At 43.2% G+C, this 17,065-nt stretch overlaps 1 protein-coding gene across 4 annotated transcripts in view; it reads left to right on the forward strand.

Moving 5' to 3' along the window:
- The window catches only part of NEK10 (NIMA related kinase 10), a 202,440-nt gene that overhangs the window by 139,871 nt on the left and 45,504 nt on the right, over positions 1–17,065 (forward strand). For 3 of the 4 annotated variants that reach the window (XM_066584730.1, XM_066584731.1, XM_066584733.1), the window contains exons 27-28: positions 7,534–7,714; positions 9,682–9,762. In XM_066584730.1, the coding sequence (XP_066440827.1) occupies positions 7,534–7,714; positions 9,682–9,762 (262 nt within the window). The remainder of the gene's footprint in view (positions 1–7,533; positions 7,715–9,681; positions 9,763–17,065) is intronic. The other variant, XM_066584732.1, reaches the window with a different exon arrangement.

A 17,065-nucleotide genomic window follows, 5' to 3' on the forward strand; every position in this document is an offset into this window, starting at 1 on the left:
GATGGTGTCCAAGGAAGAAAAAATGAGGATGCAGCAGCACTCCTATATAGATACCACTGTCAGTGGGGGTGCGTTAGGTTGCAGGCTGTGCAGGCTAAAGCTGAGGCCAGACTTCAATGGGCTCCAATATAAAACTTCTCCAAATAAGTAAGGTGGCTTAGCAGCACTTAGCAATAAGTGAATGGAAGAGGTCGTTCACATCCTTGTTTGTGAAAACGGCATACCTTATATTTAAAGCCCCTACCCGAAAATCACTGCAGGGGTGCCGGCCTCCTATTGCTTTAAACGGGGCTGGCGCTTCTGCAGTCCCATTGAAAGCAATGGGAAGCCGGCAAGCCCTGCAGGGATTTTCGGGAAGGGCTTTAAATATAAGCCCTTGCCTGAAAATCATCCATAGAATGAGTTAAAAATAGAAAAAATATATACTCACCTCTCTTCAGCTGCCGGGGCTCAGGCATGTCCAGACGCATCTTCTCCCTGCACTGCTCTGAATCTCTTTAAGCAGGCAGGGATTTAAAATCCCCGACTGCTGAAAGGGCTACATCTGATTGGCTGAGCGCTCAGCCAGTCACAGGCAACGCTCAGTCATTTATTTGAATGACAGCTTAGCACTACCTGTGATTGGTCACAGCGCTCAGCCAATCATAGGCAGCGCTTGAATTCAATGTACATACGTGAGTGTGCGGTTTTGTGTCCACCTATGTATGCACACGCTCATGTTAATGCATCGTTTCTGTATTGAATGCGTCTCCTCTCTAAATCTATTACACCTTTGTAATATTTCTACTTTCTATGGCTAAGTTCTTCTACACTGCCTGAAGCCTTTTCTACAAGACCTTGCTTGAGGCCTTTTTACATGCAACGATTATGGCTCAAAATTTGTCCAAACAGCCGAAAATAAGCGATAATCGTTACATGTAAATGTGGGCATTGTGCACTTTTTGTTTGAGTGATGGATTTTAGCTCTGCATAAAATCCATCATTTAGCCGCTGAAAGACTGAGCAAATACTTTCTATTTCAATGCATTTCGCTCATCTTTCAATAGACTGCAGGATACACAGTGTACTCCTTGTGTTTTGCATTGCATACATAACACTGTGTACTCTGCCAGGAGGAGAACAATGAAATGTGCCTGTGGATGTTTACTCACCTGGGCATGTGTTTAAACACTCGCCAAGTCAGCAAACAACTCCTGGAGGAAAAAGGTCTTTTCACACACAAATGAAGAAGATTAAAGTGTTAATGGCCATTAAAACCATTAACACTTTATGCAAATACACTGCTAAATCTTTCAATCTTTCGGCCATTTGAAAGATTATTTTTGCATGTCAAAGGACCTTTAGCTCTGTAGGATTAATCACATATCACCAATCAGCTTCTTGAAGACGTTTATTCTGTACTGCATGTGTTCTAATAGCGATGGCAGTCCACTTACACCTGTCCCTGTCAGTGCTCCGTTGGCCTCGGCTGCCTTGGAGCTTTTCTGCCTTGTTGGTAGAGCCATCCTATGCTGCAGAACTCCCATAAAAAGGGCAAAACTCTAGCGTAAGTCCCCTTAATGACTGCTGTAAATATGTGCATTGGCGGTTAATGGGTTATAAATAATGTAATATGAATTGTACTACATGGATGGGTTTAGATACTTTGTAAAATGGTATTTGATGATCTCCAATAAAAAAATATCTAAGCCAGTTAAATATTTCCAATAATAGAAAGTGTGAAAATCAGTTCCTTGTCAGTTTTCTAAGGTCAAACACTCCCAGTAACATGGCAAAAAAGTGTAAAAGCAAAATACTATACCTATCCAAGCAGAAAAGTTGAAATGACAAATGGAACCTGTCTAAACTAATATTAAATCATAAGTCCACTTTTCATATGGGAAATGTGAACTCTGGGGGTTCATTCCCTGGAGAAACACTGTAAAGTACAGCAAATCTACACTACCTTCATGCCGATTGAAAAGGTTTTAGTGAGTTCCTGCCTTAAATATTGGTTATACATACCAAATTATCTCCCTAAATTCCCTGCATTGTTCTGTGTTGTAACAGTAAGTATATGTTTTGAAAAAAAGGACTTACAAGGGAAATCCAACTAAATTAATCTTTACACAATCAGAATGTGGACACCTGACCGCAACACCTATAATAGTTTTATTGATATAGCATTCCAAAACCAAGGGTGTTAATATGGAGTTCATCCCCCTTCCATCACCATAACAGTCTCCACTCGATTCCTGAGGAGATAAGACTTCCCACAAGATTTTGGAGTATCTCTGCGGGGATTTGTGCTCATTTAGCCAAAAGACCATTTGTGATGTCAGGGGTCAATGTTGGATGGGAAGCTCTGACTCTGAGGCCTGGTTCACACGAGCGTCGTTTTGCACATGCGTGTAAACATGTGACAGCCGTGGCAGGGGGTTCTTTACTCTCCACGGGAAGTCCCCTTGTCACTGAACACTGTGACGGTGCTGTCACAGTGTTCAGTGATAAGGGGACTCCCTACTGGGGAGAATTGACATGCACCACGGACCTATGATGCACGCATGTCCTATGTTTTGTAGGTATCTGCATTTGCACGCCTGTAAAACGCGGACATGTGAACACACCATAGGGAACCGATGGTTCTAATAGACATGTGGTTATGTGCGCACCTATGTACGCACACGCTCATCTGAAAGCATATAAACCATCCTTTATATCCTGTATTCAGGTTCCAGATTGGAGTGTGTTAAAAGGTAATGCAACAATTCTAGATGAGTGTGTACTTAATAAATCCCTGTGCACTTCCAGGGCATCTTATATTGACTTGAAGGTTATATATATTCAATTCACTTTATTTTGCGATGATTTGAGCAAAGGAAATTACTGTATTTGAACAAATAATTTCATTAGAAGAACTGAATGACCCTTAAAGCCTTGGGGTAAAATGTGAATGTTCTCAGTAAGAGAAACAAAGTATTCTTGTTCCTGAACATAGGAAAGAAACACCGTGATAAATTTTACGTTTCTTCATTTTCACGGGCAATGTACAAAAAAAAACTTTTCTTTTAAATTACACCTTTGTGAAAAAAAATAAATTTTTATTATTTTCACTTGCTTTGCATTAATTTCAGCAAAAATCTTGTAGAGCTAAAATATTCTCTATCTCGCTAGTTGAATACCCCAAGGGGTGTAGTTTTCAATATAGGTTAACTTCTGAGGATTTTCTATAGTTTTAAGATCTCAATGGCCCAACAAGTGAGCAAATGGACCTGAAGCTAAATCTGTTTTCTAAAAAACACTTGATGCTTCCTTACTTTTAGGCCCTGCTGAGTGTCCAGGCAGCACATTTGGGCCACAACAGAGATTTTTCTGAAGAAGGTGATACATTTTGGATTCAAATAAATGTTATTGGTTACATATCAGACAAGTAGTGATTGTGCTTCAATCATTGCATCAATAAAGTAAGGTCTTTTAATGGAAACTGTAAAAAAGAAAGAAAAGATGAAAAAAGATGGAGGAGGGGGAAGGTTCAGAGCGGAGGACGTGCCTGTCACAACCGTCTTGATCTAATAGTGGCTGCCGCTCGAGGTTTACTCCGGCACCCGTCCTCTACTTCTCTCCCCTGCCTCAGTCTAATTTTCGAGACTGGGGGACTTGTCTCGAGCTCGATTACGATTGTAGAAATAAATCCACTTTCCCCTTCGTGTAAACTTGTCTTATCTAAAACTAAAACATAGACAGAAGGGGAGGGGAAGGGGGGATAGACAGGGAAGGGGGAGAGGGGGGGGGGGAGTAGGGGGAGAGATAAATGCAGAGGTATGACTCTGAGTGGAAAGTCCTCTGCGCGCTGACCCGAGTGGTGAATTAGTTAAGTGAGCCTTGGTCTAGCCATCGTTTAAGGACGTCCGACTCTCTGAACGCTACCAATGGCTGCCAAGTCTTGTAGTAAGCTTCCCAAGACTTACGGTCTTCGGCTCCCAGTTCGTCAAATCTCATGAGGGTGTGGACTTCCTCTACCCACATGCCCCTAGTTGGGACGGTCAGAAGGTGATAGATTTTGGGTGTGTTTTTCATGTGAGCTGTACAACCATAAGAATTCACATATAGGTAACACAGGTAACCTGCAGATGTATACAGGTGGGAGCAGAAGACTATTGTGATGGCGGCTTATTTTGGAGGAAACAATGGCGTTGGACATTAAAAAAAAAAAGAATTGAACTGAGCCAACCTGTGTTCCCTTCATGTAGCTGGGATCTGTTCCCTTCATGTAGCTGGGATCTGTTCCCTTCATGTAGCTGGGATCTGTTCCCTTCATGTAGCTGGGATCTGTTCCCTTCATGTAGCTGGGGTCTGTTCCCTTCATGTAGCTGGGGTCTGTTCCCTTCATGTAGCTGGGGTCTGTTCCCTTCATGTAGCTGGGATCTGTTCCCTTCATGTAGCTGGGATCTGTTCCCTTCATGTAGCTGGGATCTGTTCCCTTCATGTAGCTGGGGTCTGTTCCCTTCATGTAGCTGGGGTCTGTTCCCTTCATGTAGCTGGGGTCTGTTCCCTTCATGTAGCTGGGGTCTGTTCCCTTCATGTAGCTGGGGTCTGTTCCCTTCATGTAGCTGGGATCTGTTCCCTTCATGTAGCTGGGATCTGTTCCCTTCATGTAGCTGGGGTCTGTTCCCTTCATGTAGCTGGGATCTGTTCCCTTCATGTAGCTGGGATCTGTTCCCTTCATGTAGCTGGGATCTGTTCCCTTCATGTAGCTGGGGTCTGTTCCCTTCATGTAGCTGGGGTCTGTTCCCTTCATGTAGCTGGGGTCTGTTCCCTTCATGTAGCTGGGGTCTGTTCCCTTCATGTAGCTGGGATCTGTTCCCTTCATGTAGCTGGGGTCTGTTCCCTTCATGTAGCTGGGGTCTGTTCCCTTCATGTAGCTGGGGTCTGTTCCCTTCATGTAGCTGGGGTCTGTTCCCTTCATGTAGCTGGGATCTGTTCCCTTCATGTAGCTGGGATCTGTTCCCTTCATGTAGCTGGGATCTGTTCCCTTCATGTAGCTGGGGTCTGTTCCCTTCATGTAGCTGGGGTCTGTTCCCTTCATGTAGCTGGGGTCTGTTCCCTTCATGTAGCTGGGGTCTGTTCCCAATCTTGCCCCCAGGACAAGCAATGTAGAAGTGTGTCATACATTATATATCAAAGCAATAGTGTGTTGTGCTCTTTTAGTAGAGTTCTTTGGGTTAGATTTTAAAAGAAAACTTACCTTGTCAGACCTACAGTAGATTGGGGACAACTAATTTTCTGAGCCAGGTCATACGTTACTCAGCGGGAAGAGATGATAACCACCAAGAAAAACCCATCTCCGGGTATATTAACTGTAAGAATACAGTATGTAGTGGTAATATTAATGTTGGTATCAGTTGTGTCTATAAGCTACATTTCAGTGTGATCCGGTAGAGTAAGACAGCAGGATGATGATATGCTTTATAAACCGCAGCAGTATAAATCCACATGTTTGAGATGTTTCAAGCCTTACAGATTTACAGTCTATGTATGGCAATACATCGCAGCACAGTAGTCATAAAGAGAGGAATAGAATCTTTCAGGCGAAAGCAGCCGTTGAGAAGATCAAGGAAGTATTCCTAATGCATATTAAATAAAATGGCAAAACAATTATACATTTAGAAAATGGGAATAATACAGTAAGCCTTGGTGTCCTTCATACAGTTCATTACTGCATATGAGCTAAGCTGTCATTGATAGGTTCATGAACCGCATTCAGATATGAGCCATCACAAGTAGGGTAGGAATTAAAGCTACTAGCATAGTATAATGTCGCCTGTAAAATGAGTTCTATTTTACCTTTCTTAAAATCCTTAAAGGAACATTGCAAGCAAAAATGATACACAGTTATGCCTTCTTATGCATTCCACTATTATGCTATCTCTATTGAATTTTTTTTGCAATAAACCAAAAAACATTTTAAAGCGAACCTGCAACAGGTTCACGCTGCTCGAACCACAGGTAGTATGAACTCGGGACAGATAATCCCATTCGGCCCATGTATGCTGCTGCATTTCAGAAAAAAACATGCTTAAAAGTTTGACTCGGAGCTCCGAGTCAAGGAGATGGACTGCGCCGGGCTCTTCCTGCCTACAGTTCTAAGACTGACTGTCCTTTCCTTCTGCGCTACTTTGGCTCAAGAACTCAGAGAGCTGAGCACCAACTCAAACTTCCAAGTATCTTTTCTTCCTTCCTAAAATGCAGCAGCGTTTCAGAATAAAACCTACATAGGCCGATTGGGCATATCTATCCTGAGCTCATTCTTGCTGCCCATGCTTCGGGCAGCATGGACCTGGTGACAGGTTCCCTTTTAAATGCAAACGAATATCAGAAAGCCCAAAGATACAACAATAAGTCTCTTAGTAATATGTAAGTTCAGATACCTCGATGAAGTAACAATTAGGCTATGTCTATATGGCAACAGGTGTTATGTGACAGAGTCCCATACAACTACAACTTTCCTGCAAGTTTGCTGTAATTTGGGCTATTTTTTAACAGGCAAATTACATCTCTTAAACAGTCACATGACACAAGTCGCAAACAAGTTTGTTTCGTTGCGCAACTGTTTTAGAGCTGCGATTTGGCAATTAAAAAAACAACCAAGTTGGAGGAAAGTTGTAGTTGCATTGCAACTTACATTGATGTCTATGGTGAAAAAGTTGAATGTGACTTGTAACCTGTGACCAAAATCCAACTGAGTTGGATTTTCCGCAACTGTTCTTTCGTATACACATTAGGTCGTAGGTCGCAACGCAACACCATTGACAATCATTAGATACCATAACCTAAAACATACAAATTACAGTGCTTAGTGCAAATCTTCTATCTTTGGTGTTCTTTACATCCAACTGCCCCTCTCAGGCCCTGTACCAGATATAATGGTAGAATGGTTTTGCCTCGAATATTCTTCTAATGTTTGTCCACTGTGCCAAGGGGGGTACTCTTGCCTGCAGGATCGCTGACTTCTAGACCGGAATGGGCACCAGCCGTGTAGAAACACTCTCTGGAGACATAGAAATTTCTTTAACCCTGGCTCCTGCCAGTCTTTATTCATGGCACCAACAACATAACAGAGTCCACATAACATACTTCAGTACAACATAAAGTCCACATATACACACCCAACCTGGGTGTTCAGGTTAGGGGCATCACCCTGTCAACCTCTTGCCTTTCCAGGCCACCAACCTGCAGCACCTCACTCTGCTGCGCTGGTTCTCCCCCTCACTCTTTGGCAGGAACTGGCTTTTATCTGGTTCCTGCTCCACCCCTTGGTTAACCCTCTTAATAGAAGTCCTGTCTCTGGCCCTCTACAGGCCCTTCTGTGTACTGCACTACTACACCACTCATAAAAGCTACTTTGCAAAATGATGTTTTAAATGCATGCTGTATTCCCATTGGCTACAAAGAGCAGTTTTATTTATATCCTTTCTATTTTTAATTTATATAAGTGCATATCTGTAGTTGATGGACTTGTGATTTGTGTTTGCCTCCTTTTACATTTTGTCTTAGGACCAATATGAGAAATCCAGCATGAGCAGTAGCAGCAGTAGCAGTGGAATAGCAAGCTGCAAGAGTGACACTTCAGAGAGCACGTTCATCCCCATGGGATTATTGCAACCACACGACACTGATAAAAGTTCTGAGGTTTTCCTCCCGGACCATAGCTTCTCCATAGACAACCTTGGCAAAGGTATTTCTTTATTTTTTTTACTTTCCGTCAAGTGATGGTTGCTTTGAGAGATTAATTCTATCAAGATAGAAATCGGGTAAACTAAATCGAAGGTCAGGGGTTACTGTGGTGGTAGCAGACTTTCCACAGATGACTGTGGCAGATATGGAAGAATCATCTTAAAATGCCATCCAATGTACAGATTAAGTGGTTGGGATTAATATTATACCATACAGATTTGTCATCTAGTTGTAGACTAGACTGCAATGTCAACTTTTATATACAGCCCAATAATATTTGGGCTCTAAAACCAAATTTCCTTCTTACTAATAGGAATATCAGCCTTTAAAAAAATTCTTTATTAACCCATTTTCACACTTGTGTTTAAAAGATCACCTATAATTTTAAATACATTTAAGCCTAGCCGCAGTCAAAATCAGTATCCATATGTGTAGTATTCTGTTATTGCTATCGGTTTGCTAGATTGACCCCCACATCTTGAACTAGCAAATGGTGGATAAATAGAGGCACCATTAGAGCATGAAAGTCTAGCTAAAAATGTATTTGCACTCCCTAGTAAGGCTAACCTCACACAGGCGAGAGCAATATGGGGCCATGAATCCCACCCCTATATCGTGCTCCCCATCATGAGAAATCCCCATGGATGCGAGGCGTTTTCATGGCAGAACAGCCTTGCATCACTTCAGGGATCCTCTAGGATTGCTGTCACCACCGCGGCAGAGGATCACAGAGTTTCTCCCAATACTTTCAATAGGACCAACGATGCTGCCGCTGACTCCATTGAAAACAATGGGTATTAAGATGCAGCAGCACGCTGCAAGATAGAACATACTGCATACTGAGAGTTTGCTCAGGCAGCCTGTTTATACCAGCAGATACATCGTCGACTCTTCTAATGAGGAATCATTCACATTGACTGTATAAGAGAATGAGCAGGACTGAATGATCGGTATTTAAACCAAACGATCAGTGAATGAGCCAACAATGATTTTTATGCCTGCAGAAAATAAACGATGAACAAAAGCCAATGATTTATCGATTATAGCATTCAATTACATTTGTTTGAACGATTTTTTGAATGATACTAATTCCGTGTAAAAGGGCCTTAATTTAATTTGACTTCTAATGAACAAAAGCTCAAATATAGATAGTTTTTTTAAACTCCTGCAGGGAGATGCCCGCAACCTGACATATTGGAAGGAAACAAAATGAGCATCTAAGCAGTTTAATAAAATATTATTACCGTAACTCTTGCCAACTGTTCTGCTTCTGAAACTATTCGTGCTTTCACATGTGCGGAATATTTTTGCAAGACTCACCCAAAGACGCTGAAAATTCTTCACCATGGGGCTTGTGGAGCAGAAATCCAGAGATATTCTGGAGATGGAGATATGGAGATATTCTGCACATGTGAGAGGTCCCTTCACAATCAGTTGTTCTCCCCAGGGAAAGCTAATGGAAGCCAAACATTTCCTCTACTGCAACAATTTTGCATAGTCTAAATGTTTTTCTAGAGAAGTATTTACCCTTGTTAATCAACAAAAATTTGGCAAAGGTTTTTGGAAATGTTGTAGCTAACTCTAATAGCTTTTCTTCCATTGTAATAACTTTATTCTTGGAAAATATTTGTTTAGATGAATTGATTAATGAAGACCGCATACTGTAGTATAGATTGTAATAATCACATTCAGTCAAGTCATTTCAATTATATTCCTAAGATATTAATCAGCTCACCTTATTACCATCAGTGGGTTGTCAGTGGCATGTTCAGATTCATTCTGGAGGTACGTAGGGGGTGAAGTGGAATAGTCATAAATAAGCTATATGCTTAGGTGGGAATGGCTGTCATGTCTTTCTACTTGATTTATGATGTTTATACACGCATCCTGTCACTACCATTATCTTTTATTCATTTCATAAGTTTATTATCTGCACTACAGTTCTTATCTACACTTTTTTACCCTCAGATGTGTTTTCTGAGCTTGAAGATGACCTAGACACATCTGATAATTCAAACTGCTCTAGTTATTTTAAAGGACCAATGACAGGTATGAGCAGTGTTTATTATATAGTTTACTAAATAGATTATTATGGTTCTATTGGTAATGTGAAATAATACCAAACAACTATGTTTTTACTGTGTCTATAATACTATTCCTGGCACCAGTTATCAGATATGTGTTGTTCTGTTTGTGAAATCCACGTAGATTAGCTTCCACCTTATTTACAATCTAAGGGCTGTTTCACATGAGCGTATATCAGCCGCCGTTTTCACAACCGGCCGATGTATGCTACGATCTCATGCATTGGATTGCAATGCATCAGATCACATGGCCATATTCCCGCAGCAGGAAAGCGCCTGGCCAGGCCAATATAGCCCTGGAACTATCTTTTTGGACAGAATACATCGGACACTGCATGGGCTCCTATGGGAGCCAATGACAGTGGCCGGAGAAGGGAGGTGGGAGGAAGTTTAGCAGCGTGACTGCTAAACTCCCTCCCTCTTCTCTCCTCCTCCCCTACGGCTGTTTGTAATGGGAGGGGACAGCGGCGGAACTAAGCTCTGCCCCCTCCCATTGCTGTCTGTGGACAAGGGTTGGGGAGGGGGCAGGTGCTTAGCTCTGCCTCTGTGCCACTTGCTGCCATTGCAAACAGCCAGAGGGAAGAAGAGAGGAGGTGAGCCGGCAAGGGGGAGAGATAGGGAGCCAACGTCATTGGGGCCTTGGTGTACATGTGCTGAAGGACCGTGCCATGTGTAGGGGTGCACAAACATTAGATTTGTGCACCCGTATACGCGTTTTTAGGGCGCCAGCGCATGCACGTAAAAGCGCCTACGGCTGTGTGACGGTGGCCTAAGGCAGTGTTTCCCAACTCCAGTCCTCAAGTCATCCCAACGGGTCTTTTTTTCCATAGCAAGAACACCTGTGGCAGTGTCTGAGGCAACAATTACACCACCTGTGCAATACTGAGGAAATCCAGAAAATATAGTAACTTAGTATGTAAGGCCAAAAAAAGTCATATGTCCATCCAGTTCAGCCTATTAACCCCCCATATTGATCCAGAGAAAGGCAAAAAAAACAACCTTTTTTTGGGGTAGAAGCCAATTTTCCCCAATTTTAACCCTTTCCAATCCAATGTCGGGCCTGCCCCGACATCATAATTTCCCTCCACAGCTCCGATGTCGGGGCAGGCCCGACACTGCAGTGCAGGAGTGGATCTGCACCCGATCGTCAGACACATCAGGTGCAGATACACTTCTGCACTGGTCCTCATCAAGGACCCCCAAGGAGAAGGCAGAAAGGGTTTTTAACCCTTTCTGCCTTCTCCTTTACACATTACATAGCGCTCAATTAGCGCTATGCAATGCATAGAGATTCCGGCTGGTGATCATGTGACCGCCGGTGTTACCTGACCCCCAGCGGTCACATGAACGCCGAGCTGGGAGCCTGCACCGTGGGGGAACCTGCTTACCTGTCCGGTGTCTTCCGCATTCTCCCTTCTGTCTCCCGGCTCGGCGATCATGTGACCGCTGGATGCCACCTGACCCCAGTGGTCACATGATCGCCGAGCCGGGAGGCAGAAGGAGAATGTGGAAGACGCCGGACAGGTAAGCAAGATCCCCCACGGTGCAGTGAGCACCTGCACCCTCCTGAACTCTATCAGTTCAGGAGGGTGCAGGGAAATTTATTTTTTCTCACCCATTCCCCCCAGCTGCAATTTATTTGGAGCTGGGGAGAATGGGTGAGAAAAAATAAATGGATTGGAAAGGGTTAAGGGGAAAAAAATCTTTCCTCACTTCTGTAGGGGTCCCTTGAGGACTAGAGGTGGGAAACATTGATCTAAGGTCTGCAGTACATTATCATATTTGGACATGTGTGCTGTTCATGTTAGTCCATGGGCAGCACAGAGCCCCATTACAGCCTATGAGGCTATTCACATGGATGTTTTTGCACATGGATCCATGATGAAAATACTCATGGCATGTCCTATCCCTGTCATGCCAGTGCATGTCAGTGTTCAGAGTCTGCATGTATGGGACAGCACACAGACTAATGTCCATGTGCTGTCTGATGTGAGTTATGCCCGAGACTCTCAGGCACAACTTGCATTACCTCTAGTGTGCACCTAGCCATACTACAATTGTGGGACAGGGAAGAGTTCATTAAGTGGACGTAACTAATAAAACTTAAATATTAAAACTCATGAAGGTCAATTCTAAATTTGCTTGGATGCATGATTAATGCTTTCAGGAAAATGGTGGTCAGTTGTCCCCTTTAAACATGTTTTTAATCCACCACTAGTTATTGGAATGGCCCTATTAAATGGCATATAAAAAATTAGTTAGGGGCGAGACCGAGAGATATTGTCTGGAATATTTATAGTGACCAATGCAGTGATAGTAGAATAAAACGCAGTGTTAACTAAAAATATGTATTTGTGTGAAAATGCTGTAAACCTCCTGCATTTAGCACTTTAATGGAAGTAAGCAGCAATGGTAGTGAACTGAGCAGCAACGATATAATACACTGATGCCAGAATCAGAGGCCTTCATATTCCTATCGGTTTCTGACAACTGCCGTGACCATTCGTAGGGTACCATACTGACACTGCACCAATGACATTTTTTGCTTTCTGATGACCTAATATTTGTGCTTGAGGAAAACTCCTTAGCGGCTCATAGCTGACCGTTTACCAGGAGAACTTAGGGTCACTTAGGGAAAGACTACTTTCTGAAGGCGCCTTTTTTAGGGCAGCACCCCCACTTTCTACTATAGAGTATAGAACCTCCAATGAAATACCATGCACACAAGGCAAATATATATGGAGGGAGCCAACCACATCCCCTGACTAAACCCCACAATAACCAACATCCTTATGATCCTTATGACCTATTATCACCTGTACCAATATAGTATGATAGATTTGGCGAAAACAATTTAGACCAATTACCCTTGATATGCTTAAATGTTAGTTTGTTTTAAGGATACGTGATAATATTTGACATCTTATGCGGTCTTGCATGCCTAGGCAGCAGCTGCCTGGCACTAGTTACTAAGACTTCCTTAAAGGGGTTGTCCCGCGGCAGCAAGTGGGTCTATAGACTTCTGTATGGCCATAATAATGCACTTTGTAATATACATTGTGCATTAATTATGAGCCATACAGAAGTTATAAAAAGTTTTTCACTTACCTGTTCCGTTGCTAGCGTCCTCGTCTCCATGGTTGCCGACTAATTTTCGCCCTCCGATGGCCAAATTAGCCGCGCTTGCGCAGTCCGGGTCTTCTGCAGTCTTCTATGGGGCTCCGTGTAGCTCCGTGTAGCTCCGCCCCGTCACGTGCCGATTCCAGCCAATCAGGAGGCTGGAATCGGCAATGGACCGCACAGAAGAGCTGCGGTCCACGGAGCAAGAGGATACTGGCGGCCATCTTCACCGGTAAGTATTGAAGTCACCGGAGCGCGGGGATTAAGGTAAGCGCTCCGGTAAGCTTCCTTTAGGTCCCTGCATCGGGGTTGTCTCGCGCCGAACGGGGGGGGGGGTTGAAAAAAAAAAAAACCCGTTTCGGCGCGGGACAACCCCTTTAAATATCCCCAAGTTTTCTTCATTTCAGTTTTACCCAGTATTTTCCCATGTAGACATGGCAACTTTTGGTTTCCCCTCCCACGTACATATGTTTGTATTTATATGTGTTAAAATTCATTTGCATATCTCCTGCATCTTCAAATCCATCTGTACTGTAATACAGTCTCCTTCCATGATAAACCAGATGACATGAGTATATAGCCTTGTCACAAATTAAAGTCACTCAAAAGAGCGATTATCAGCCTGTGTAACCTGATAGGATAAATGAGCAAAAATCTCTCACTTGTCGGATTCACTCAGTTTTTAGCTCCCCTAACAACCAAACGACTATCGATTTTTTTTTGAATAGGCAGTTGTTCATCTATGTATGACTGCCTGTTTATTCTGAATGGAGGCCAGAAGAGATCTCCAACGTGCTCCATTCAGTGAGCTATTATCACTCAACTTTCGGTCACGTGAAAATAATAATCTTTATTTGTATAGCGCCAACTTGTTCCGCAGCGCTTAAAAAAGATACACCATGCCCTATCTTGATGCGTATTACACACCAAAATTGAAACCTGTAAATACACAGGAAATTTGGAGGAAACCTGCATATTCGCTGCGTATTTGTGTACAAAATCACTGGGATTAACGCACGTAAAAACGCAAACAGGTAGGGAATCGGTGTATTTCAGTTTGTGAATATGCTGAGTATTCACGGACCAAAATACTCAATACGGCTGTGTGAAATGGACCATAGACTTTCAATATACATAATAGGCCTTCTATTTAGATTTAAAGAGATAAGGTTGGGTGATTATATTTTCTAACTACTAAGAAATCCTACAGCAAGAAAAAAAGAGAGAAAGAGTGCTGTTAGACCGTAGACGAGGAGCGATGGAGAGCGACATCCTGTGTCCGACAACCAACAATCTATGTACATACTGTAGAAAGGAGATGTCACATCACTGACCACAAATGGGCTTACAAAGTTGAAGCTATGATATCAAAGATGTTTTAAGTGTGGCAGCATCGGCGGCAAATAGAAACGTGTTCTCAAATATTTACACATTGATGTGAAAGCAAAATTCTTTCTCAAAGAAGAACTAATCAAAACAATGTGCAAATCAGGAGGTTTGTAAAGCTGAAACAACTTGGGGCCAATTACTCAAATAGAAACATTAGAACACAATCATACATTCCAATTTATCAACTGTGACTATTTAATTAGAGTGAGAGTAATCGGTTGAGGAAAACGACTGCTTTTACAAATGTGTGCATGGAGAAAGTTTCAGTCTGCCACACAATGAAAAAACTTGTTTTATTTGTAGTGAAATCTCTTTTTTAAATGTCTCATGGTTGCATTTGCAGAGATTTCCTGGCTCTTCTTGCTCATTACTTTCTGTAAGGCCTCCCTCACACAGGGCGTTTGCAGAAACGCAGCGTTTTTCAATTGATACAACTGCCAAAAAAATGAAAATTGTAATTTTTTTCCTACTGCTTTGCTTAGATTTACCGTATTTTTCGCCTTATAAGACGCACCGGTCTATAAGACGCACCCCCAATTAGAGCAGGAAAATAGGGGAAAAAAATAATTACTCACCCTCCCGGCGTTCGGCGGCGGCGGCGGTGTTCGGTGGTGGTGCTGGCGGCGGCGCTGCTGCAGGCTGTCGCTCCCCTAATACTGTGTTAGCTAACACACGCCGTCAGCCAATCGCTGACGGCGCACGTGTGTTAGCCAATCACAGCCATTCAATGATGTCATTGAATGGCTGTGATTGGCTGACGGCGTGTGTTAGCTAACACAGTATTAGCTTTCTGGAGGCGGGGATTTCAAGCCCCGCGTCCAGAAAGCAATGCTCTGCCGCGGACCAGGAGGGAGCGACAGCCTGCAGCAGCGCCGCAGAATGCCGGGGGAGGTGAGTAACGTTTTTTTTTTTTTTTTTGACAGGAGAATCTAACTGATCGCACATTTGTTCGTGCGATCGCGAATTTAACGCGCAATCGCGGTAAATAAATCGCGTCCGCACGTTAAATTCGCGATCGCGCTAAAAATGGCGATCGGAACGGCACATTCGCTTTATAAGACGCAGGAACTTTCCCCCCCCCCGCTTTGGAGGCGGAAAAAGTGCGTCTTATAGAGCGAAAAATACGGTATTTAAAAATTGTAGGGTAAAAATACGCAGTACACCCCTAGATGAATTCGTTAAGGGGTCTAGTTTTTAAAATGAGGTCATTTGTGGGGGTTCTCTGTCGTTTTGGCCACTCAAGGGCTCTACAAGTGGGCAATGGGGTCTAAATCACCTTCATGTTAAATTTCTGTTCTGAAAGCCACCAACTACTCCTTTCATTTTGGGCCCTATTGTGCATCCACACAAAAGATTAGGGCCACAATGGGTATGTCTCTGAACACGGGACAAACACAGGTATCCATTTTGGGGTGCAAGTCTTCATTCATGTGTGTGCTGTACAAAAAAAGCAGTTTTTAAAATGACAAAATTGCCAAAAAAACGAAAATCACATTTTTTTCCTTTTGCTTTGCTTGAATTCATTCAAAAATTGTGGGGTCAAAATGGGCAGCACACCCCTAGATAAATTCGTTAAGGGGTCTAGTTTTCAAAATGGGGTCACTTTTTGGGGGTTCTCTTTGGTTTTGGCCGCTCAAGAGCTCTACAAGTGGGCTATGGGGCCTAAAAGGCCTTCAAGGAAAATTTATGCTCTAAAAACCAGCGACTACTCCTTTCATTTTGGGCCCCATTGTGCATCCACACAAAAGATTAGGGCCACAATGGGTATGTCTCTGAACACAGGAGAAACAGGGGTATCCATTTTGGGGTGCAAGTCTTCATTCATGTGTGTGCTGTACAAAAAATGCTGTTTTTAAAATGACAGAATTGACAAAAAAACGAAAATCCCAATTTTTTCCTTTTGCTTTGCTTGAATTCATTCAAAAACTGTAGGGTCAAAATGGGCAGTACACCCCTAGATAAATTCGTTAAGGGGTCTAGTTTTCAAAATGGGTTCATTTGTGGGCAGTCTCTTTGGTTTTGGCCGCTCAAGAGCTCTACAAAAGTGGTATGAACGCCTTCAAGCAAAATTTAGGTTCTGAAAGACACTGACTACTCCTTTCATTTTGGGTCCCGTTGTGCATCCAGACATAAGATTGGGGCCACAATGGGTATGTTTCCGAACACAGGAGAAACGGGGGGAATCCATTTTGGGGTGTAAATCCTCATTTTCATGGGCAATATAGGAAAAAAATATGTCTTTAAAATGACATATTTGCAAAAATATGAAATTTTATTTTTTCTCCTCTAAATTGAATTAATTCTTGAAAAAAACTGGTGGGGTCAAAATAGAAAAGCGTTCCGGGCTGCACAGACGTCAGGGCAAGCAGACAGAGATTGACAGCAGGGAGGAGGTAAGTATATGGGTTGGGGGGGCTGCTTACTACTAGGGGGGCTGCCTATTACTTGGGGAGGGCTGCCTATTACCGGGGGGGGGGGGGTGCTGCATATTATGGGGAGGCTGCCCATTACTGGGGGTGGGGGGGTGGGGGCTACCTATTACAGGGGATGGGGCTGCCTATTACTAGGGGGGCTGCCTATTACTGGGGGGGCTGGTTATTACGGGGGGTGACCTGCTTATTACTGGGGGGGACCTGCTTATTACTGGGGTGGTTGCTTACTGGGGTGGCTGCTTATCACTGGGGGGGGTACTTATTACAGGGTAAGGGTCTGCTTATTACTGGGGGGGGCTACTTATTACAGGGGAAGGGGCTGCCTAT

Source organism: Eleutherodactylus coqui, chromosome 12 (genome assembly GCF_035609145.1).
Source record: "Eleutherodactylus coqui strain aEleCoq1 chromosome 12, aEleCoq1.hap1, whole genome shotgun sequence".
Lineage (NCBI taxonomy): Eukaryota > Metazoa > Chordata > Amphibia > Anura > Eleutherodactylidae > Eleutherodactylus > Eleutherodactylus coqui.